This window comes from Eulemur rufifrons, chromosome 6 (assembly GCF_041146395.1).
Source record: "Eulemur rufifrons isolate Redbay chromosome 6, OSU_ERuf_1, whole genome shotgun sequence".
Classification (NCBI taxonomy): domain Eukaryota; kingdom Metazoa; phylum Chordata; class Mammalia; order Primates; family Lemuridae; genus Eulemur; species Eulemur rufifrons.
In genome coordinates, this window is record NC_090988.1 from 55,996,719 (window position 1) to 56,022,033 (window position 25,315).

At 35.8% G+C, this 25,315-nt stretch overlaps 2 protein-coding genes across 2 annotated transcripts; both read left to right on the plus strand.

Annotated features, from left to right (window-relative positions):
* The first annotated feature begins 306 nt into the window (after window positions 1-306).
* Window positions 307-1,251, plus strand: LOC138384082 (olfactory receptor 51A4-like). The gene has a single exon (XM_069469349.1). It carries the CDS (start codon window positions 310-312, stop codon window positions 1,249-1,251), a length of 942 nt encoding a protein of 313 aa, XP_069325450.1. The 5' UTR covers window positions 307-309.
* Window positions 1,252-14,159: 12,908 nt separating this feature from the next.
* On the plus strand, window positions 14,160-15,104 carry LOC138384083 (olfactory receptor 51A4-like). The gene has a single exon (XM_069469350.1). The coding sequence runs from the start codon at window positions 14,160-14,162 to the stop codon at window positions 15,102-15,104; it is 945 nt and encodes a 314-aa protein (XP_069325451.1).
* Window positions 15,105-25,315: the final 10,211 nt, after the last annotated feature.

The window sequence follows — 25,315 nt, forward strand, 5'->3', positions numbered from 1 at the left end:
AATTATTGTAGTTGAACAATAGTCTTTTCTATAGGACTTATATCTGTTATAATCTGTATATGTTGTAAGGTTAGATTTTGATAATTTGTGTTCTTTTTCTCTCGGTTTTTGTTTTTCGTTAGATACTGATGTCTAATTCTCTACCTACTTTCTCTATTTAGGTTTGTATCTAAGAATTATACCTATATATTTGGTGTCACAAGATCTCAATCATTTCAATAAGATAGAGACAGGCATATGAGCCAATCTACTTGCAGAACTACAGGAAGACTCTTGTGAACCTCTCATTTTTTTCCCTTCCATACCAGCATGTCTATCCTAAACACCTCTGAAATTGAAATCTCTATTTTCTACTTGGTTGGGATTCCAGGTATGGAGACTACCCATATTTGGCTCTCCATCCCCATATGTTTCATGTACATTGCTGCCATCCTGGGGAATTGCACCATCCTGTTCTTTGTAAAAACAGAGCCTTCTCTGCATGAACCCATGTACTACTTTCTCTCCATGTTGGCTCTGTCTGACCTGGGACTATCCTTCTCCTCTCTACCTACCATGCTAAGGGTTTTCTTGTTCAATATTCCAGGAATTTCTCCTGATGCCTGTATTGCCCAGGAGTTTTTCATTCATGGATTCTCAGCTATGGAGTCATCTATACTTCTCATCATGTCCTTTGATCGCTTTATTGCCATCTGCAACCCTCTGAGATACACCTCCATCCTTACCAGTGCCAGAGTCTTTCAAATTGGGATTGTTTTTGGTCTGAAAAATGTGGTGTTGATCCTCCCTTTCCCTTTCACTCTAAAACATCTAAGATACTGTAAGAAGAACCTCCTGTCCCATTCCTACTGCCTCCATCAGGATGTCATGAAGCTGGCCTGCTCTGACAACAAGGTTAATGTCATCTATGGCTTATTTGTGGCTCTCACAGGCATTCTAGACTTGACGTTTATTTTCGTGTCCTACGTTCTGATACTGAAGGCAGTGTTGAGCATAGCATCACAAAAGGAAAGGCTCAAGGTCCTCAATACATGTGTTTCCCACATCTGTGCTGTGCTCATCTTCTATGTGCCCATTATCTCCCTAGCTGTCATCTACCGGTTTGCCAAACACAGTTCTCCACTCATTAGGATCCTCATGGCTAACGTTTTTCTGCTGGTGCCTCCATTGATGAACCCCATCGTGTACTGTGTGAAAAGCCAGCAGATAAGAAATCTGGTCCTAGGAAAACTGTGCTCCAAGCAAAGCTGATGGGAATGCTTAACCATATGAGAACTCAATGACCAAGTGGAAGGAATCAATAAGGAACCAGACCACATATTAATCACTTCACAATATCATCTCTCCATATGTTTATTAGGACTGAGGAATCACACTTGCAAATTTGTTGGTTTGAGATTTATATTTGGTGATCTGATGCAAACAAAAAGTATGCCTAGGTTCTACTCTCACCCAGCTTGCTTTACCAGGCCCATGAACACAGTGTGTGCTTGTCATTTTCATTATAATTAAAGGGATATTCTATATGCTCATTGGGAAATTAATAATATAAGCTTATATGACAACTAGATAGTGATCAGAAATAACCAAAATTGCTCACTTCTTTATTTTAAAATTTTTATTTTCAATACCTAATTTTAACATCTATCAGATATGCACTGCTGTCAGAAACTGAAATTAAGACACATAAAGATGCTGTTTTATTTATTATAGCCTTGTAGCATAGTTTGAAGTCTGGGAATTTGATGCCTCCCAATTTATTCTTTTTGCTTAAGGTTGCTTTGCTATACGGAGTCTTCTCTGGTTCCATACAAAGCATATAACTATTTTTTTCTAGGTCTGTGAAAAATGATTGGTATTTTAATAGGGATTGTATTGAATCTGCAGATCACTTTGGGTACTATAGACATTTTAACAATGTTGATTCTCCCGACCCAGGAGCATGGTATGGTTTTCCACCTGTTTATGTTCTCTGCTATTTCCTTCCTTATTGTTTCATAGTTTTCCCTGTAGAGGTCTTTTATCTCCTAATTAAATATATTCCTAAGTATTTTATTTTCTTTGTTGCTGTTGTGAAGCGTATTGAGTCTTTGATTTCTTTCGCAGTTTGACTGTTGTTGGTGTATAGTAAAGCTATTGATTTCTGTACATTGATTTTGTAACCTGAGACTTTGTCGAATTTGTTCATTAATTCCAGTAGTCTCATAGCAGAATCTTTGGGGTTTTCTAGATATAAGATCATATCATCAGCAAAGAGTGATAGTTTGACCTCTTCTGCCCCATTCGGATGCCCTTGATTTTCTTCTCTTCTCTGATTGCTCTGGCTAGGACTTCAAGCACTAAATTGAATAGAAGTGGTGATAGAGAGCAACCTAGTCTGGTTCCAGTTCTAAGTGGGAATGCTTTCAATTTTCCCCATTCAATGGAACAGAACTGAGAACCCAGCTATAAAACCATCCTCAAATAACCATCTAATCTTTGACAAAGCAGACAAAAACATATACTGGGGAAAAGAATCCTTTTTCAATAAATGGTGCTGGGAAAATTGGATAGCCACATGTAGCAAACTGAAACAGGATCCACACCTTTCACCTCTCATAATAATCAACTCACAGTGGATAACAGACTTAAACACTAAGGCATGAAACTATAAGAATTCTAGAAGAAGATGTTGGAAAAAACTCTTGTAGACATTGGCCTAGGCAAAGAATTTATGAAGAAGAAGACATCAAAGGCAATCACAGCAACAACAAAAATAAATAAATGGGACCTGATCAAATTAAAAAGCTTCTGCACAGCCAAGGAAACTATCATGAGAGCAAACAGACAACCTACAGGATGGGAGAAAATATTCAAATGTTACACATCTGATAAAGAGCTGATAACTAGAATCTAGATGGAATTCAGGAAAATCATCAAGAAAAAATAAAAAAACCCTATCAAAAAGTGGGCAAAGGAAATGAACAGAAACTTCTCAAAAGAAGATAGACTAATGGCCAACAAACATATGAAAAACTGCTCAACATCTGTAATCATCAGGGAAATGTCCATCAAAACCACAATGAGATATCACATATCTCGAGTGAGAATGGCCTTTATCCAAAAGTCCCAAAACAATAAATGTTGGTATGCATGTGGAGAGATAGAAACACTCAAACCCTGCTGGTGGGACTGCAAACTAGACAACCTCTGTGGAAAGTACTGTGGAGATACCTCAAAGAGCTACAAGTAGAACCACCATTTTATCCCGCAATCTCATTACTGGCACCCACCCTAAGGAAAAAAAGACATTCTATAAAAAAGACATCTGCACTTAAATGTTTATAGCAGCACAATTCACAATTGCAAAGATGTGGAAACAAGCCAAGTGCCCATCAATACATGAGTGGATTAACCAAATGGACTTCTACTGAGCCACACACACACAAAAAAAACAATTTTGATATAGCACCTCTTGTATTATCCTGGATAGAGCTGGAGCCCATTGTACTAAATGAAATATCCCAAGAATGGAAAAACAAGTAACACATGTACTCACCATCAAATTGCTTTTAACTGATCAACACTTAAGTGCACATATAGTAATAACATTCACTGTGTGTCAAGCAAATGGAAGGGAAGAAGAGGGAATGGATATATTCACACCTAATGGGTGTGGTGCGCACCATGTGGGAGATGGACATGCTTAAAGCTCTGACTTGGGTGGGTCAAGGGCAATATACATAACCTAAACATTTGTACTCCCATAATATGCTGAAATAACAAAAAAAAAATTAAAAATAAATAAAACCCTTAGCTAAGAAAAAAAAGGCAATGACACTCTTACGCATAAAATCACTCAAACACGCACACATGAAAAGTTTACAAAAATAATATATACATTGCTTTTATTTACCAATTTCATTTGCTTCAATATTTCTTTCCTAAGCATTCAAATGTTGCCTTTTAAGCTATTCAGTTTAGATAGTTTCCTGTCTTTAAAGTTTCTATGGGAGTTCTACTTAATGACAAAATTTCTCTCCTTAACCAAACTCTACTCAGTTTCCTCTGAACCTTATTCTTAGCTAGGCCCTCACTTTTGGACTTTCATGTTTATCTCCATATTGTCCAATTTTAGCAAGAACCAAACCCTGCTAAGTCAATTTAACCAGATCCTTCACCCTCCATATCTGATTACCCTAGATATGCAATTGGGTTTCTCATACTCTACCAGTCCCCAGTTGACGTCTTATCACCTGAAGCATGCCTTCAGAAAGAATCCTGTTGGGTCAATTGAACCAAAATTCCCCCACCCTTGATGTTTCCCTGTAGTAATTTTCCATCCATTACCTATCCTCACAGCCCTATTCCCTCTTTATAAATTTTTACTTTTCCTTGTTTATTTGGAGTTGAGCTCATTGTCTCTCTGCTGTGACAAAATCCCATTGTCACAGCCCCTATACCTATCATGATAGTCTCCCTGAATAAAGTTTTTCTTACTGTGTCTTACAAGTGCCATGAATGATTTTTTTAACAGTCGTGGTGCCATAATTCAAGATCATAATAATCATTGGACCCCCAGAACTCTAACTTAGGATCCGATGTACACAAGCTAGGCCTGAAGACAAACTTGGCTTGGTCTGTCACTGTTATTGCCACCACTGATACCCACGTGTACCACCTACTAATCAAGGACCAGTTCACTTGGCCCCAACACCCATATCAAAGGTGACCTTACTTACTACAGAAGTGGGGCTGCCATACACCTGCACTTGTCACCTAGGAGCCCACTGACAGGCCCACTTCTCCATCCCCAGCAAGGGTGCATCCTTATGGTTTCTCACTTCTTCTTTCCCCTAATATCTGACTACAACTTTGAAAACTAATGTTTCTAATTTTTCTGCCACCCTTCTGACTTGGCATTACAGAGAATTGAAACTATCCTTTTCTCCAAATCCTGTAAGCTGAAGCTAGAAAACTTGATATAAACTTCAAAGATTATCTTCTTGCCTGCTGCTGTGTGAACCATTGACAGTGTTTACCAAACCACCTGATGCCATCATGAAAAGCCTTCAAACTGCAAACAAACAATTTAATCAAACTACCTCTGCCATCCTTACTCCACCATCTGAAAATGTTTTGATCACTTGAGGCAAGGAGTTCAAGACCAGGCTGGGCAACATACGGAGACTCCATCTTTACAAAACATTTTTTTTTTTTTAATTAACAGGGCATACTGGTGTGCACCTATAGTTCCAGTAACTTAGGAGGCTGAGGGTGGAGAATCTCTTGAGCCTAGGAATTTTAGGCTGCAGTGAGCTGTGATGGTGCCACTGCACTCCAGCCTGGGCAACAGAAGGAGACCCTGTCTCTAAAAAACAAAAAATTAAAATAAAATATAAAGTTGTTTTGAGTGCAACAGGCAAAAAAAAAAAAAAAAAAAAAAAAAAAAAGTCTTCCCTACTGGCTGCCCTCTGAATTTATAAACTAAATTTTTAACTATTAATCTTTCCCCCCCATAGGATTTCCCTCATTAAAGGCTTGACAGCCAGCACTATCTAGCAAATATCCTTTACTACCAAGTCCCAACAGATAATACAACTTACGAACAAAAGATGACTGAAGGAAAAAATGGACAAATATTGTTCAAACTAAAGAAGAATCTCTCTTGAACAACAGGAGGAACTGACAGAGATTCTCTCCTTTACCAAGCTCTACTAGCCTTCTCTTAACTCTCTTCTCCACTGGTCTCAACTTTAGAACTTCTGTATTCCTCTCTGTGTTATTTAATTTAGCAAGAATCCTGCTAAATCATTTTAACCAGAACACCTCAATCTCCATATCTGATCACTCTAGATATCTACACAGGTATCTCATCTTTTATCATTCCCCAGATAATCTCTGATCACCCTGGCCTGCCTTCAGCAGGCTGTTAGGGAAATGTCACCAGAATAACCTCCTTAGCCCTGATGTTTCCTTTTAGTAATTTTCCATCCATCATGTCTCCCTCCCACCATCACTACTCTGTTTCTTGGTTATAAGTGCCTACTTTTCCTTTTGTACTTGGAGTTGAGTCCAATTTCTTTCCCCTACTGTAAGACTGCATTGGAATAGACTTCCCATACCTATTGCCATAATCACCCTGAGTAAAGCTTCCTTAAAGTTTCTCAATAAGTGTCATCAATAATTTGCCTTTAACACTAACCCATAACTTATTATAATGCACATGTTTTTTTGTCAATCCCATGTAAGAATGTAAACCCTGCAAAAGACTAATATTCATAAAAATGTAAAATCATGGTTCTCACACAGATATAAAATGAACATGCATTAAAGATATCATTTACTTCATTTTTCTAACGAGGGAATGTGGTAAATACTACAACTACTTCAAAGAGGAATCCATATGACAGACATATTCATAGATAGGAATATTGATGTCAATTTGCCTATGAATACAGAAATAGATGCTCCCACAATAGAAGAAAATCAAGTGAACTCATACCAGGCAGAATTTATTTACATGTCTGCATACATGAATTACTTTGATTCTTTTAAATACATGCAACTTACAGAATTATAAAATATCTCAGAGGCAATGAAAGCACAAAGCTCCCATATATTTGGAATCGTATAACCTGGAAGGGCATGCTTTAAACAGTGCATAATTTTCCACTGAAGCACAACTTTTTCCCTATTGTCTCTCCAATTTTAATAATAAAATCTCAAAGATAGCTCATTCTTGATCAGAATATAAGACTTTTCTCATTAAATGTAGCTTCAATATTTACACAAGTGTAGCAAAAATGTTAATTTGTCATATAGGCCTTCTTAACATATAGGTTTTTGTAAGGAATCTCAAATTAGACATTTAAAGGCCACTATTCTATGTTGTACCTAGTCTAGGAAGCTCAGTTCAAGAAACACTGTCCATCAAACTATGCCTTCATGTATCTGTATTTTGTGCAATATTTTCTTTTCTCAAGGTCCTCAAAATGTCCCAAGTATCCTGGCCTACCCAGATGTGATCTTTATTATCACTCTCAGGGCTGAACTACATAAGCAAGGTACCAGGCCAGTTTACCTGGAAGATAAACTGTCAGCATTGGATGCACAGAGTCAACTGTAGTTCCTCAAAAGTGGCTGGTCCTGATTAAACACTGTTCAGAATGATATTCCACGAAAGGTCTTGGTTATATAATTAATTTTTTAGTTATATCATAGTTAAAAAGAAGGCAGGTACATATTGCAACTTTGTAAATAATACGTCATAAAAAGCAAGGAAACTTGGTAAAATCTTCTGAACTCTGAAAATTCAATGAAAATAAACTCTAATTTCAAAATGTTTCATTTCAGTTTTTTAAAAAAGCAGCAGCTATTACATTATTATGGGCTACAGAGAGCTTAGAAAAAAGAGAAGGATCTTATATATTAAGACAATAGAACATAAAATAACATAAGTAACATTCCAAACAAACACAGTATAATGTTCTTCATCTGTTGATTTAGTCATGTATAAATTACTGTTGTTCTGCTCAGTCTGGAGCTGATAGTTTCATGGAGCTACCCACCTCCTCACTAAAAAAAGTCCTGGAAATCATGGCTCAGCCCACTGGAATGGTCTGTAAGATACCCATGAGTCTATTTTTGAATTTTGAAGTAGCTAGTATAGTCCTTTTCCACAGACTCTGACAGGGTTCTTCTCTGTTGAAATATAAAACTCTGGCCTGTTAGTGATTGAGGACCTTCCAGGAATGCAACAGAATGAAACAAAAGCAGCCCATAATCTTAAGATAGTTAAGCAAGCTAGCTAAAGAGAGTTAAGTCTATCTTTAAGAGGCCATGGCCAATTTATTAATGATAAATTTTATTGTAAAAGTTTGATGACAGGTATAATGCAACTGGCAAGAAAATTTTAATTGTATTGGTGATATGTAAAACATAATAAATCCATTATGAAAAAAGAAGTTTTAAACAAAACTTCTCCAAGGATAATCATAAAGTCTTTGTTTACAGACAGTGAATGTTACATCTGATGTTTAAAACTGAACAATCATTTCCTTACAATGGGAAAAATCTTGAAATATAATATACATCATGAGGAATGATATACATAATATACCAAGAAAATATCAAGAATATACAAGGGATATTGAGTAAAGATTCAGTGAATTTGGAATAGGGCCCAGGCACTTGTAATTTATAATATAAAACTCTATACTAAAGTATGGGTTGAAGGATCCAGCTGAAAACCACTAGCCTTGAAGATGCTAGATTCAAATTAAATTTTCAAAGCCTTTGTGATTTGTAAAATGAAAAATTTGTAATTTTAAGAACGTTAATTCTGGTGGAAGAAGCAGACGCGTAGTTACACTGTGAAACTGCTCTAAGATTATTCACACGGTGCTTTGCGATCAGGGAATCATAATTGTGCCAGAGAGAGCATAAGAAGCTTAGAAGTGGTTGTTGACAAATTGTTAATTGTTCCCCTTTACATGGGGCTTTATGACCTTCCTTGGTTCCAGTAACAGTTAAGGATTCACCAGAAGGGACTTTTATTTTCCTCTAAGTACCTTCTGCTGAGTTGGAATCCCCAGAGCCTTCTCAGTTAATGGGAAAGCATCTGGGAGGCAGGACTGGACTTTGCAGATCAGGATAAATTGCTGCACTTCCACAACAGTGAAACTCTGGGATGCCACCTCTATTTCCTCTTGACGTTGACATGTGTGTCAAAGGACCTACCCTCTTACTGGTAAGTTTCCTAATGTTCGCACTTGCCTTTGCACCCGCTCAAAGCAGTAATTCACATGCTTTTTGTCTGGCTCTGATCTTCAAGTGATTTGAATGGATACCAGGACCCCGACCCTTTAAAAAGTCCAACGATGTATGTAAATGTAGGGTAGAAATTCAGAGTTCTGCCAAGTCCTGGAAATCAACCGAGGGTTATCCAAAAATCACTGTCTCAGCACAGAAAGAAATTCATAGCCAAGTACCTGAACCTGGCTCTTGGAACTCGCACCTGAATGCTACAGTTATACCTTATATGGTGGTGTAAGTTGTTTTGGGGTAGGGGTATGAGATCACTGTGAGAAAGCAATAGTGATAACTAGGAGTTTCTATCTCTATAGTCTGTCTTGAGCATGCTTCTGATTAGGTTTAAGTCTTTGCTTTATAGTTTTCCTCTCTTGATAACACATTGACTATTGCACAAGAAACAATTTTTTTTTCCTTGGGGCCATGGTCTTTTATTATGAAAATAGAATAAAAACATTGAAAACAAAACAATCCTTTCTAATTTAATAAAATCATTAATGAAAAATGAAATTTTTCACTACTATTCACTTAACCCATGTGTTTATAATTAATCTATTAATATTAATTGGAACAAAAGAACTTTAATAAGTAAGATTTTTACCAATAGCAGGGTTTGGCCCAGGATTGCTTCACTAGGGCCTGGGCTCAAAACTAGCAAGAGTTCAATACAAATCTTGTGGCAGTTAATATGATAAATAGAAAGAAACCTTAAAATTCTAACAAAAATCTATGAGTTCACAGCTTTTAAGTAATATTGTAGGAGTAGGTCTTATATACATTCCATTTAATCATTTAATATAAACATAGGCTAATTAAGAGAATTCATTCAGTGTATTTCAGTTTCTATATTAAAAAAATGATATCTGCTTGTATGTGATTCTGAGAATCTAGAGGGAAGAGACAAAGCAATGTTTTTATGGAGGAGAGCACTACACACTGGGTTGCTGCTACTCCTATTACCCAGTAATACTGTGACCAAGGATTTGAGGATTAATCTGTGTTTTCTAGTAGATAAGCTAGAAACAAACAAACAAACAAAAACACAGCACTCTAAGCAGGAGATACAACACGTGTTGCTCAAGTTTTGTAATATTGAAAATGTCAAATGTGTCTTAGGTTCTTTTATATTAAATGAAAATAATTTATAGTATTATTTACAGATAGGTATTATAGAAAATGAATGCATACTTTGTTTTTACTTTTGGTTTGGATCATGATCTCAAAAGATATTATCCCAAATGGCATAATCCTGAATGCTGAAATCGCAACAGATCAACATCTCTAAAGTCTAAATTCCTAAAGTTTAAAGTTTCCAAAATCACAACCCTAAAAGAGTAAAACCCTCAATGTGAAATCTTGAAAACCAAATTCTGGGAAGGAGTTAGTGTACTTTCGCTTATACATAGGTTAGTTGCATCATGTTGGTGTGTCATGTTAGGCAAACCTATCACCTTGTTATCGTCTTTATTTAGAATTTAAATATTATCTAAAGAGATGTGTGTGGGTGCCAAGTAGACAAGGAGGGAACTTGTGGACTGAATTTCAGGTGTCAACTTCGCTGCATTGAGAAATACCTAGAAACCTACTAAAGCATTATTTTGGACATGTCTGTGAGGGAGTTTCCGGATTGGTCTGGATGTGCTAAGGAGGAAGATCTGCCCTCATTGTGGGTGGGCACCATCCAGTTGGTGGGGGCCCAGAGGAAATAAACACACGTTTACATTGGTTTTGCTGAGAGCTGAGACAGGCTTTTCTTCTGCTACATTGAACATTAGAGAGTTGATTTCACAAAAGCTCATCATCACAATATTGAATTCGTGTAAGCACTATGCATGTACGTAAAAACATTGAAACTTCTTCAATAAATGAACAGATGTCTTTTTTGTACATTTGCAAAGACATTGTGAAAGACAAAACTTCTTAATATCTTGGCTCTCTGGGGGACTGCATATGTGGAGGTGACCGCTGGCACCCTGGCATATTTGATTGATCTCATGAAAAGATTCAGTTTGGTTGCTCATCACGGTATTTCAGATGATTGTAGTTACAAAGCTGGGTGCACAAAGCCATTGCTATATGCATCTATACATTTCCCTTTATGATCTATTTTTTTAATATGGCTAATCTGCTTAAAATTATTATAACCCTGTAACCATCCTTAGGATACCTAAGTGTTTATGCTTGGAAAAATATGTCTGCTGCTTCTATTACATATTTCATTGTGTACAGTGGTCTATCAAGTGTCCTGTCCTATTTTTATGTTTTCAAATATGTCCCCTTTTAAAAATGTAAATATATTTTTAAATATTTTTCATTATTTTTTCCAGAATTATATTATCCAGATTTTGAACTTCTGGAATTGTGATTTTTGGAATTTTAGACTTTAGGGATTTTGATCTTTCAGCATTTCAACATTGGAGATTATGGCATTTGGGATAGTGAACTTGAGGAGCATGATCGGCTCCTGTGTCAGATCATCTTCTGAAGCAATAGTATGGAAGCAGGAAGCTTTATGGTATGTGTGTTTAGGAGACTACAGACCCATGCAGTAGCAACAGAGGACTTAAGTGAGGGAGTGATGATGTTCTACAGGCTGGAAGTTTGTCTAGCCTGACAGGGGAAAGGCCAGGGCTTTGCACATCAGTCAAGATGCTTAATAATGGAGGGAGAGGTGGGGTCATTCTGACCTTCTTAACACAGAATAATCAAACTAACATTACAGTAAAACAAGGCTGGCACATAACACACAGGCACTTTGTAAAAACTGTGTACATGCATGACCACCTTTGATACTAGTGGTAAGTGCCTCCCACACCTCAATGTAATAGCCATTCAATCAATTGCTTGTAAGGTTTTTATTTTCTTCCTATGTGCTAAGTACATCTAGAAGTTCCTCTCTGCTCAACACTATTTAACCTACGATGCCATGCCCATTTACTTCAAAACTTAATTTTTCTGTGGATATATCTATTACTAAATTTCTAATAGCCAACTTGGAGACAAAAGTTAAAGTAAGCAGAGCATTCAACCTGGGGAGCTGGAATTAAACTCAGGGATAAAAGTTCCAAACCTCAGGATAAGTGGTCACAGGAGTAACAGCTCAGAAACACAGCAAGCATATGTTGCAGTTTATGGATTGCGTGTCTAGAGGGAAGAGAAAGGATATAGGAAAAGATGCAGACATATAAACACACAAGTATGTTTTACAGAGAGAGAGAGAGAGAGAGATGGAAGAAAATCATGGTGGCTATATAAGTATGTTTAAAAAAGAGAGTCAACAGTAGAAAAGTTAATGCTGATTATACAGAAAAATAAAATCTGTAAAACTCTTGCAACATATGTGAGGTCAATAGAGGATAAGAAGATAGAACAAGGCAACATAATAAATAATTGAACTAGATGCCACTTAATGAGATAATATGAATTCTCACATATGCCATTTCAGACCATCTTCTGAAACAATACTATGGAAGCGAGAAGCTGTTTGGTGTGTTTAGGGGATAAGAGACCCATCTAGAAGCAACAGAGGACTCAAGTAGGGGAGTGATGATGTTCTAAAGGCTGATTTGTATACAGCCTCGCAGAACAGATGGCAGTGATTAGTGTTTCAATCTGGGATTTGACAATGGTATATTTTTCTGAGATTTCTTAGGAGAAGACAGCTGATCAAACTATTCCTAGAGGAAGACACATCTTACACCCAGCACAAAGACATTTTGTAATAACTGTGGACATGTACATCCTCCTTTGATGCTAGTGGTGAGTGTGTTCCAAACTCAAATGTAGGAGCCATTCAGTAAATTGCTTGTAAGGTTTTTATTGTTTTTCCTGTGTGTTTTTTAACTGCATCAAGAAATCCCCCATTTCTCTTCTACTTATCCTATTATTTATTGTCCCTCTATTTCAAAACTTTATTTTGTTATGGTTATGTTTATCACTAAACCTCTGATAAGCAACTTAGAGACAGAAATGAAACTAAGAATTCAACCTAAGGAATATTAACAGTTTAACTCAGGCAAAACAATTTAAAAGGTAAAGAGAAGCAGCCACAGAGATAGCAGCTCAAAAACATAGCAGGCGTATGCTTTATTTATGAATGGTAAGTTAGAGAGAAGAGAAGAGACATAGAAGAAAGGAAAATGAAAACAAAAATTATATATATGTATGTGTGTGTATATATATATGTATGTATTTATATATATATGAGAGAAACAGGGAAAGACATAAGCACGTAAAAATATTTAGGAAAGAATAAGCAATAGACAAGTTCTGAACTTGTTAAATAACAAAATAAATCAATAAGAACCTTTCATCATATGAGAGGACAAAAGAAGGCAAGACAAAAGAACACAGCATTAGAATAAGCAATTGACCTGGTTAATACCAATGTATAGGATAATACCAATTCCCTAGTGAGCAAGAATTGGTATGAAAGCAAAAACATTTGCTAACTGTACATTTATTTGCATATCTTTTAATACTTGGAAATATTCATGTTTTAGAATGATATGCACACATTATCTTCAATAAAACTGCTTTTATGTCAAGAAAAAACCAGCAGGAGGACAGTTTATATTTAAGTGGGTATATCTTAATCTAAATATTCTTACTCCTCAAGAGTTAGAGCAAAGCAAGAGAAGTAGAGGCAGAGAAGCTCTTATCCGTCATTTGATGGCTTTAGGATTTTCAAGTCTAGTAGATATTTAAAATTGACTCTATTTTCACAACCCCTTTGCAATCTTCATAGACCACCTCCTGAAACCTCTCAGTGCTATTCTGTTGATGAGCTATGCCCTCTTCTTCAGTTGGCTCATCTTCATGCCTTCATTGCTCTAGTCACATACTCCTTGCTTTGACAGAATGCAGTTTAAAAATGACCCCATATAAGCATTCCTATATTATGTTCCATGTTCAGAACTTAAATTCATATTCCTCTGACCCTAAAATGGCTGGTCAGCCATCTCAACCTCAAAATTCCCTCAGTAGCAATCAGGCAAGGACAACATAGCGAGGTCTCCAGATAGATATTCTTAATACAAAATATCCATTTCCATATGTCTGTCTGGTATATAAGTGTAAGAGCTTAAGTAATAAGCTCTATCTATCTATTGGTAATTACTTGTGAAGATGAATATATATTTTAAGTCTTTCCTGGCATCTTATTTATCTAGGTCTTAAAATTAGTCCTGTTTATATTTTATGAAATACTTTTCTTTAGTACTAAGAATTATTGTAGGGAAATACATGGTCTCACAAGATTTATACCAACCAGATGACTAAAGAATATATTTATTTGATCAATTTATTTAGGCCATTGCAGGAAGCCTCTTCTGAGACCCACATGCTGATTCCCTCATATTCCTGAGATGTCAGTCTTTAATACCTCCAAACTGGAAATCTCTACATTCTTCCTGATTGGGATCCCAGGGATGGAGCATGCTCACATTTGGGTCTCCATCCCCATGTGCCTCATGTACCTCGTTGCCATCCTGGGGAACTGCACCATCCTCTTTTTCATAAAAACTGAGACGTCTCTGCACGAGCCTATGTATTATTTCCTCTCCATGCTGGCATTTTCCGACCTGGGACTGTCCATCTCCTCTCTTCCAACCATGCTGAGAATCTTCTTGTTCAATGCCACAGGAATTTCCTCAGATGCCTGCTTTGCCCAAGAGTTTTTCATCCATGCATTCTCAGCTATGGAGTCATCAGTACTTTTCATCATGTCTGTTGATCGCCTTATAGCCATCTACAACCCTTTGAGATACACCTCCATCCTCACCAGTGACAGAGTCGTTAAAGTTGGCCTTGTGTTTGCTGCAATATCTATTTCAGTTGTCTTGCCTTTCCCTTTTATTCTAAAGAGGCTGAAATACTGTAAGAAAAGCCTTTTATCTCACTCTTACTGCCTCCACCAGGATGTCATGAAGTTGGCCTGTTCTGACAACAGGGTCAATATCATCTATGGGTTTTTTGCGGCTCTTTTGACTATATTATACTTGGTATGCATTTTTGTGTCTTACATGTTGATTCTGAAAATTGTCATGGGCATTGCCTCCCACAAAGGTCGCCTCAAGGTCCTCAACACTTGCATCTCCCACATCTGCGCTGTGCTCATCTTCTATGTGCCCATCATCACCTTGGCGGCCCTTCACCGCTTTGCCAAACATGTTTCTCCAGTTATTAGGGTCATAATAGCTGATATCTTCCTTCTAGTTCCCCCTCTAATGAATCCCATTGTGTACTCTGTGAAGAGTCAGCAGATTAGAAATCTGATCCTGACAAAATTATGTCAGAAACAGCATGGATGACAGAAATTTCAGCTTCAATGAAATCCCAGCTCACTTTGCAATTTCAAAACAAATGTAGGAATCCAAGAACAGTGAGGAAAAAATAGAGACTGAACACAAAGTTATACTGTGTATATCCTTAGTATGTACTAAGTATATACTTAGTGTATATCCTTAGTAGTCCTATTGAATGTCACGTTATTTATTTAATCAAGCAGCAAGGACATTCTGGATTAGATGTCTTGGAAGTTGGACTGGGGTTGTAATATGTTTATAACTAAGTTTCCCACCTCCTTTTTCCTTTTTATCTTTCTACACTACCAGCTGAAAGTAGCCTCAGCCACAGTAGGACAGTCCTAATTAAGATTCAAAAAATTTTCAAAGTATTATTCTAAAAAAAAAAAAAGAAAAAAAAGAACATATTCATTTAGTAAAAAAGCAATCATGGCTCTAATTAGCTCCGGTATGATCAGCAGTTATTTAAGTGTACCGAAAGATTAAGCACACACACTCATTCACATGGATCAGCATCTTGTAATCACCTATGGGGGGGGGGGTGTGTGTGTGTGTCATCAGCAATTTAAATAAAATATTTACAATCCCCTCATTGTACAGTACTTTGAAAATATGTTTGGAGATGTAAGGCCCATATGCATAAAATAATTAATACAAAATACTAAAATAATAGATAAGAAAATATTTTATTTATTTATGTTTTTCATTATCTACCATAGAGTCCATAAATTGCCACCTTTAAATGAATGTTGATCCTCATCTAATTCTGTACAGAACTCTCTATTTGTCCCTGTTATATCCTTAAACAACAGTATTAATTCTTTATTGTCTGTATTGTAAATAAACATGACAAGTGATTGACAAGTGATTTAAGAAACAAATTTTAGTTTCTATTTCTGTTCATGCTCAATAAAGTACCTGGAACATACTTGTTTATTGTATGTTTGTGAAAAGCTTCATAATTTTAGCCAATTTTAAATATATTATATAAATTAAATATTTGATAAGAAAGTCAAAAAATCAATTAGAATATGTCTGGGAAACTCCCTTACTGTATAGTTCACATGTACAAATTAATTACTTGGAACAGAAAAGAAAATATAAGCAAACACAAATACTATTCAGAAATTATAACATAAATCGAGTAGTGTGTGTGTGTGTGTGTGTGTGTGTATGTGTGTGATCTACTCAGGTCCTCACTAAAACACTAAAAGTTATCTGACCTAATTAATACATACTTGTAATAAGCACTAACCCATATTAAACCCTGAAAATCAGAAAGTCTGCTGCATTACTCCATTGCAAGTCACAGCAAATCAAATATTATCTTAAACAAGTAAAACATTCTTAGTAAGATATTATAATGGCTCACAGGAAGTTAAACCTGTGGGAACCCGGGAAGCTACAGCACACTTAAGTGCTGGAAAGTATTTGTTCGCACCACTAACTCTCTCACCTTTCACTCTCCATCTTATTTCTATCAGTTTTGAATGAAGCTAACCTATATGATGTGTTAAACTGTCCCAAGTTGGATCAACAAGCAGTAAGACATGTTTTACATCTCAGCTAAGAGGAGAGAGAATTGTCACTATCAGCTCAACTTAAAGAACTTAGTAATAGGTTCCTTAATATCCTAAACAGAACTGATTGCTATTCCCATGCATGTGGACTTAATGGGATTAGCACAATTGGTCATATGCCAATCTCTGTGCCAGGACCCCAATCATTGTGAGTGTAATATATGAAAAAGGAGACAGATGCTCTTTCCAGAAAGTTTGGAGAAATGGAATCTGACAAGAATAAACTAAACAAAAATAAGTAAATAAAAATAAAACCAAACAACCCAGTAGTTACCTACTAGAACTGCTAAAGATATTAGAATGACTTCAGTGAGAAATAACATCAAAATTTTATTAAAAAAATTGGCCGGGCGCGGTGGCTCACGCCTGTAATCCTAACACTCTGGGAGGCCGAGGTGGGCGGATCGTTTGAGCTCAGGAGTTCGAGACCAGCCTGAGCAAGAGCGAGACCCCATCTCTACTAAAAATAGAAAGAAATTATATGGACAGCTAAAAATATATATAGAAAAAATTAGCCGGGCATGGTGGCGCATGCCTGTAGTCCCAGCTACTCGGGAGGCTGAGACAGGAGGATCGCTTGAGCTCAGGAGTTTGAGGTTGCTGTGAGCTAGGCTGACGCCACGGCACTCACTCTAGCCTGGGCAACAGAGTGAGACTCTGTCTCAAAAAAAAAAAAAAAATAATCATTAATGGATATATATGAAATCAACTTACATAACAGCCTGTAGGGGTTTCATGGGCAGTTCTTCAGAAAGGCATACATCATTCTACTACAATAGTGATTAGGAACCAGTGTACCCAGTAGTAATTATGACTCATCAAGGACAAATTAAGTCATCAAAGAGAGGCAAGCACCCAGAAATATGCCATTTGAACTGATAGCACCTATTGAAGAGCCATGCAAATCCTGCCTTTCTTAAAAATTTTCAATCTTGACAAGGCATTTGAATTACCCAGGGAGCTTTAAAACATCTAGATAGCCAGGCATGGTGGCTTACCCCTTTAATCCCAGCTACTAGGGATGCTAAAGGAAGAGGATTGCTTGAGGCCAGGAGTTCGAGACCAGCCTGGGAAACATAGTGAGACCCGCTCTCTATAAAATTTAAAAAATTAACCAGGTGTGGTGGCATTTGCCTATAGTCCCAGCTACGTCGGAGGCTGAGACAGGAGGATCGCTGGAGCCCAGGAGTTGAAGGCTGCAGTGAGCTATGATCAAACCACTGCACTCTACCCTGGGCAGCAGAATGAGACCTCATCTCTAAAATAAATAAATAAAAATAAAAAGCCTAGATAATAGAATACATAATTTTGGTTACCCATTCACATGTAGATAGATATTAGATTTGTTTCCAAATTTTAGCTATTATGAATAAAGTTATTACAGACATTCTTAGAAATGTGTTTGCTTGAAATATAAGCTAATTTCTATAGAAGTGGTATTTTTATATCATAGGGTAGGCATTTATTTACTTGCAGTAGATAATGCTAAATTGTTTATCATCAAAGAACTTTCACTGATTTACACATCTAATAGCACAGTAAAGAGGCTAAAAAAATGAAAAATTATAAAAAAAAAGTTGGCCGGGCGTGGTGGCTCACGCCTGTAATCCTAGCACTCTGGGAGGCCGAGGTGGGTGGATCGCTTGAGGTCAGGAGTTCGAGATCAGCCTGAGCAAGAGCGAGACCCTGTCTCTACTAAAAATAGAAAGAAATTATATGGACAACTAAAAATATATATAGAAAAAATTAGCCGGGCATGGTGGCGCATGCCTGTAGTCCCAGCTACTCAGGAGGCTGAGGCAGTAGGATCGCTTAAGCCCAGGAGTTTGAGGTTGCTGTGAGCTAGGCTGATGCCACGGCACTCACTCTAGCCCGGACAACAGAGCGAGACTCTGTTTCAAAAAAAAAGAAAAAAAAAAAAAATGGTATGAGATTTCTAGTTCTCCACATCTTCACCAACAATTTGGGATTGTTAATCCTTTTAATGTTAGCCATTCTAATGGGTATGTTATAATATCTAATTGTTATATTAATGTACATTTTCCTAAATGCAAGTTGAAGAATGCCAGTCAAATTTATTGACTATTTTTTATTGTATTTTACTTACTGATTTGTAGGAGTTCTTTATATATCCTTTGTTTGATATATGTAAGGAGAATACTTATTTTCAGTGGGTAGTTGGCCTTTACACAGAAGTTCTTCTTATTAATTAATTCCAATTATTGAATTCCTTTGTTTTCAGTGTTAGTCATTTTTTTTTCCGTGGTTATCTGAAAGTCATGAAGATACTATTACATTATTTTTTTCTTTTGAGACAGGGTTTTACTCTGTTTTTTTTGCTTGAGCTACAATGAAGTGGCGTAATAATAGCTCACTGCAACCTCAAACTCCTTGGCTCAAGTGATCCTTCTGCCTCAGCTTCTCTAGTAGCTGGGACTACATGCACATGCCACCATGCCTAGCCAATTTTTTCTATTTTTTGTAGAGAACAGGTCTTGCTTTTGCTCAGGCTGGTCTCAAACTTCTGGCCTCAAGCAATCCTCCCACCTTGGCCTCCCATAGTGCTAGAATTACAGGCATGAGCCTCCGCACCTGGCCTATTACAATGTTTTCTACAACATTTTTCCTATTACATTTAATACTTAGGCTTATTATTCAACTCCATGTAATTTACTGATAAAGCTCAAGAATTATTTATTTTTATTTGTATATAAATTGCTTCATATATTGAAACAGCCATTTATTCTCTATTAAATTGTGTCACTGTCATAAAACAAGTGAATTTATATGTATCTGTCAAAGTCTGGAATCTGTTTTATTACATTAGTCTATTTGCCTATTTTGCATATCAAAACCACACATGACTAAATATAAAATTAGTCATGAAATCTAATGGTGCAATTCATCCAACTTTTTTCTTCTCTTACCTATTCTAGGTCTTTTACATTTCAATATAAATTTTATAATCAACTTATCAATTTTCACAATAAAACACACTAGAATTTGACTAGAATTGTGGCTTGTTGGTCCATAGATTATTATTACCATATTAGAGACAGAAATGATCTCAGGAGTTGTGCAGGGCTTTGCCTGAAGGAGTATGTGAATGTGTGAGTTTGCACACCAAAAGCTGCCTCCCCTCAGGAGGGCATCTCACAGGTCAGTAGCAGCTGCTTTCCAAGGAGACACTGCACTCTCAAGCCTGTGGTTTTTGCCTGCTTTGAACAACAAAGCACATTTGCATGGAGCCAGAGGATGAGAGCTGATCCAGGAATGCCCACCTGGCAGACAGACACCTGTAGCTAGAAGCAATTAGCCTAAGGGACAGTTCCTGCTTGACTCCTGACTACCTGTCTCAATCCACAATAACTAGATAAAGAAATATGGAGCCACTATGTCTCTGTTTAACTTTTCTGCTAAAGTGATAGTTTTATCTTAAAACTTAGAAGTTTGTCTTGAAAGATTTTGTAATTGTTTGCTCACTTAGATGGAGTTAATTAAGGGATTCCTACAAGCCTTTTGGGAGACTTTTAACCTAAAAGGAACTACTGTTATTATGTAAATCTGTTACCCCTGGCAACCAATCACTGTACCCACAAATACTGATGTGAAACTTCACTCATGGCTTCACAATTTACAGGAACATTGTGGGGTCTCCTGAGTCCCCCCTTCTCATAAATCTATCCTTTATAAAACTGTACTGTCGTCTCTGTGTATTCTTTTATTTCCATATTCTATTATTTTCTATTTTCTATTGTTTCCTTATCCTTTGCGATGACCCCTGTCTGAGGGACCCAATTCTTTGCTGGGAGCTTAGCTGACTCCCCTCAGTGGCAATTCAATCCTTTGAGAAGGATTGACATCTTAACAATGCAGAGTTTTTAATCAATGAACATGGCATATCCATATATTTACTTAAGTCTTCTTGAAAGTTTCAACAATGTTTTAGGTTTTCAGCTTATTGTATCTTGAAAGTATTTTAATCCATTTATTTTTATATACTTAATATTTTTGAGCCTATCATAAATGGCATTTGAAATGTTAATATCAGATTTATTTTCTAGTATGCTGGATTTCAATTTTGCATATTGTTTTATATCCAGCCAGCTTTTCTAAATTCACCTATTTGTAATATTTAAAGATTTTATATAAACAATCCTATCATTTGCAAATAGGGCCATTTTTACTTTATCCTTTCAAATTTTTATACTTTTCATTTCTTTTACCTTTCTGTATTACACTATCTTGGACATTTTGTATAATTTTGAACAGAAGCACTTATAGAAACATTCTTGACTCTTTCTGATATCATGGAGACAATATTAAATATTTTTTCATTAAATTAATGTTAGCTGCAGTATTCTTATGTCTTTATCAAATCAAAGAAGTGTTCTTCTATTTCTGATTTCCTCAGAGATTTTATAATGAAATAATTAAATTTTAAATATTGAGATGATCATGTGAATTTATTGTTTTTGTCTGGCAGTCCGGAAAAATGCATTCATGCTTCTTGAAAACTAATCCTACATTCCTGGAATAAGTTGCACTTGGTCATACTATTATATATTATCTTCTTCATATGTCATTGTACTCTATCCTTATGGGGGGGAAGGGGAGGCAAGGGCAATATATGTAACCTAAGCATTTGTACCCTTATAATATGCTGAAATAAAAAAAAAATCTATCTTTAAGTTCTAAAACCCCATTTAGATTTTTCCCTAAATATCTGTAAACCTCTGCGCAGAAAAGAAAGTTTCTTAGTCATGTCTTACCTTTTAGCAAATTACTGTACAGATAAGTATAATTTAAATGTATTGACTTTATACAATTAGGCTCATTAATTACATTTGTATATTTCTTGCAGCAAGCTGACCTATGACTAATGTAATAAATGAATTTCAAATGTAGTATTCTCATTAAATAGTAGAAATAAATCCATATTTCAAGTAGTATTATAAAAAAGGTTTAAATCTCTGTGCATAATATATACTCACTAATGAATACCTTTTTCATAATTAATTGACGGGTTTAGATATTACTGATGAAACAGGTTGGGAAGTGTTCTATTCTCTGAAAGGTTATATACAACATTGATATTATTTCTTTCTTAAATACATTGAATAAATCATAAAGCCCACTTGAAGTATTTTTTTCAGAGCTTTGTTCTAAACTACGTTTGTTCTAAACTATTTTCTAAACTAAATTGTGCTAATAGATATAGCACTATCCATCTTTTCTCTTCCATCTTATCTAAATTCTGGGGTCTAGTATTTTTTAAAGAATTTGATCAGTTTCCCTAATTATGCACTGAAAAAAGGTTATTCGTTATGTTTATTAAACCTGCTTATTTTCTGTATGTCTATAGATCTGTAGTTATATTCCCTGCTTTCATTATTAATATAAATTTTGTTTTTTCTCTTTATTCTTGATCAGTCTTGCTAAGTTTTTTTAAGTGTATTTTTAAAATTTTCAAAGAACAAAATATATACTTTGGGGACTTTTTATATCTTTTTTTATTGATTTCTGGTCTTACTCTTATTATGTGCTTCATTTCCCTTTGAGCTCAATTTTTCCTTCTTTTATAATCTTCTTGAAATAGAAGTTCTATCTTTGTATTTTCAATTATTCTTCTTTCCTACTAAAATAAATGAATTTAACATATAATTTTCTGTATAGGCACTGTTTCAGCTATTTCCCATCTGTTTGATATTTATATCTTCACTACCATTCAGTATATGGGGCCAAAAGAAACTTCTATTATTCTGAAATATTTTATTTTTACAAGAAAAAACCTCGAATCTATAGCATGAAATGTTAATAACTATATATATACACAATTCATTTATTATAGCATTTATAATATTCCTTATATTCATGTTCTATGTATATAAATAAAACTTTCAATATATACTATCATATAAAATAAGCAGACAAAAATAGATACAATAGTAGGTTGCAATAGAAAAATCTTTATGGCTTGTTCTTACAGCTATTAAAATCCGTTCTTTTGTTCCACAGTAAGCAAAGCAAAATGAGAAAGGTAATAAAGATAATAAGGATAAAAACAGTCCATATTTTATGATACCAGTTTTAAAAGTACAATCATTAATCATTTAACAAAAATTTACTAAGCTACCATATGCCATCCACTGTGCTAGTGACTGTACACATCAGGATTAGCAAAAAAAAAAAAAAAAAAAAGACAGATGTGCTACCTGTCCTGTAGGTTACTTTATATTGTCATGGAACAAACGGACTCAGTCCTCAAAGTTGGACATTGGGCCCATGGACACACGACCTTACCAAAGCAATTACCCACACACACAAAATACATGCTGCTCTCTGTTTAATGAGAAGGACCTGAGAAAGCTCACAGAGAAAGCAAGAATGGAAGAAAAGAATTATTGGCAACACAGCCAATTTATTTCCAAGGGGGATGCAAACAGTAGGCTATTTGCAATTAAGAAGTAATCATCACATAGTTTAAAAGAGTTCATGGGAGGATTATGGTAAAACTTCCTTAATGCTTCCTCTCCTTAGTCAACTCAATATTAACATCCACCCAAAACAATATATTAATGAAGGTGAGTGTGTATTTTTCTTCTCCATGAGTGCCTTTTTCCCAGGATTCCATGCTAGCATGATTTTCATTGTTGCAAAGGTTCACAACTGTGAGACTAAATGTTCCATATTATCCCCTGGAATCAACCAGTATTCAGTTTACAATGCTGACAATAGTACAGAATTCCAGCCATACATTCGTGTTGGAACTCTTCAAATATTGATTGATCATCATGACTTCATGCTGTATGTTTTGTTACTATGACAGACCTGAGTTCCTAGCTTACCTCTTTCCTACAACTCTCATGTGATCTTGGACAGACTGCTTGATTTCCTTGAGAAACAATTTCTTCATCAATAAAATGAAGATGATAATATTAGTTAACATTATTCAAAAGATTCCAGGATTTGAAATCATCATCTAGTTATAAAAGTCAGTAAATGAAACCATTTAAATTCCTAATAAATGTTGGCTTTTAGTATGCACAAAAGAGCTCAGATTTTTTGGCCAGTGAATTTTTAAACACAAAAGCTTCTTATTACAGTGATAAGTTCCTTGAAAAGTGCAGGTTTGGGAAGGGAAAAAAATGGAGTCTAGGTAGCACAATTTGGTTTTCAGGAATATTTAGTCAGTAATGTCCAGAGCACCTGGAAGGATGGATCCAGGATTCAGGAGTAAAGTCTAGACTAAAATTTATGACCTAGGGTATTTGTCCTGCAACGTTTCCTTGAATCCACAGACTCAACACATAGCATTCTGCTTAGGCTCTGCCCTGAGTAAAAGAATAATACATAAGTCTACTATCCAACAGAAGTTATCATAGCTTTTGTATAGGATTTATCATATCTCTCCAATACCTGTTTATTAAGGACCTCTCTCTAACCAAAGAGCCCCTTATTCCAAGTCCAGATGTTTATTTCATTTCCATGGTATCAACTCTCTCCATGGGTTTACTATATTTGCAGATGTTTATTCTTATTCTCAGAAAAGATCCAGCCTGGCTGCATCCCTAGAGCACTCAGTGGTCCCAGAGCCAGTGCTTAGGGAAAAAGGAGGAGACAAGCCCTTGTATATCAGGAGGAGCCATTGGTGGCAGACAATTTCAATGGTATCTTCTTGGGTTTTAATACTGGGATTCTTCAGCTACTCTCGAAAGTGCTCACCAAAATATCCATTCTCTAGTAAGTACCCAGATATACTCATGTATTTGGCTTTCATTTGACTTCTCTTTTTGTCTCAGCCACATAGAACTTTATACAGAGCAGGAAGAGCATCCTAAATTCATACCACTAGGCAAAGTGTTCCTTTCAGGGACTGTGTAAACAGACTATTTATTTACCTTTTGAGATCCCAGGTTTAATAGAACTAAAATTCTCCTAAGTTGTTATACTAACCACTCCAGGTTATTGTCCTCCAGTCAACACTACACAACTGGTCACAAATTCCAGTCCAGGAGAAAATGACTCACTATCTGTAAGTAATCTCTATAGCACTTCCCTTTCAACTATATAAATGATTTAAAAATAATGTGATTTTTTTAAAGGATGTTTAACTCATCAACAAATTTCAGATGGCAAGGATAGAACTTAGGGAAGTTTGGTTTTGAGAAGACCATACATTTGTGGGAGTTGAGAATTAGGAAGGCATTTTATCTGTAAGATTCTTTTGCCCACATGTAGTGTCACTCTAAAAATCATCTGTCTTACCCAGTGCTTTATCTAAGATCTGAAAGTAAGAAATGATGAGGACTCCAAGTTAATTAACTGAGGTTTACTAATATTTTACAGGAAAAAATGAAATACCTATATCTAAATGAAAAATTTAAATCTTGTTTCTCCATAGAAAAAATATACCCAGAAATAATGTTCCCAATTTATAATATAGGCAGATTCTAGTCTAAAGTGGCATCTACTTGTCTCCATGTGATAGCCACATAAATGCTTTGATCTGTCACAAGAAAGCTGAAAGAAGCTATAAATTTAAACATTGCTTTTTATTCTACCAAATTTCCAGATATTCATATTTTACCAACACTAGTGTCTGTATGTTTTATTGCAGAGCCCTCTGAATGCATT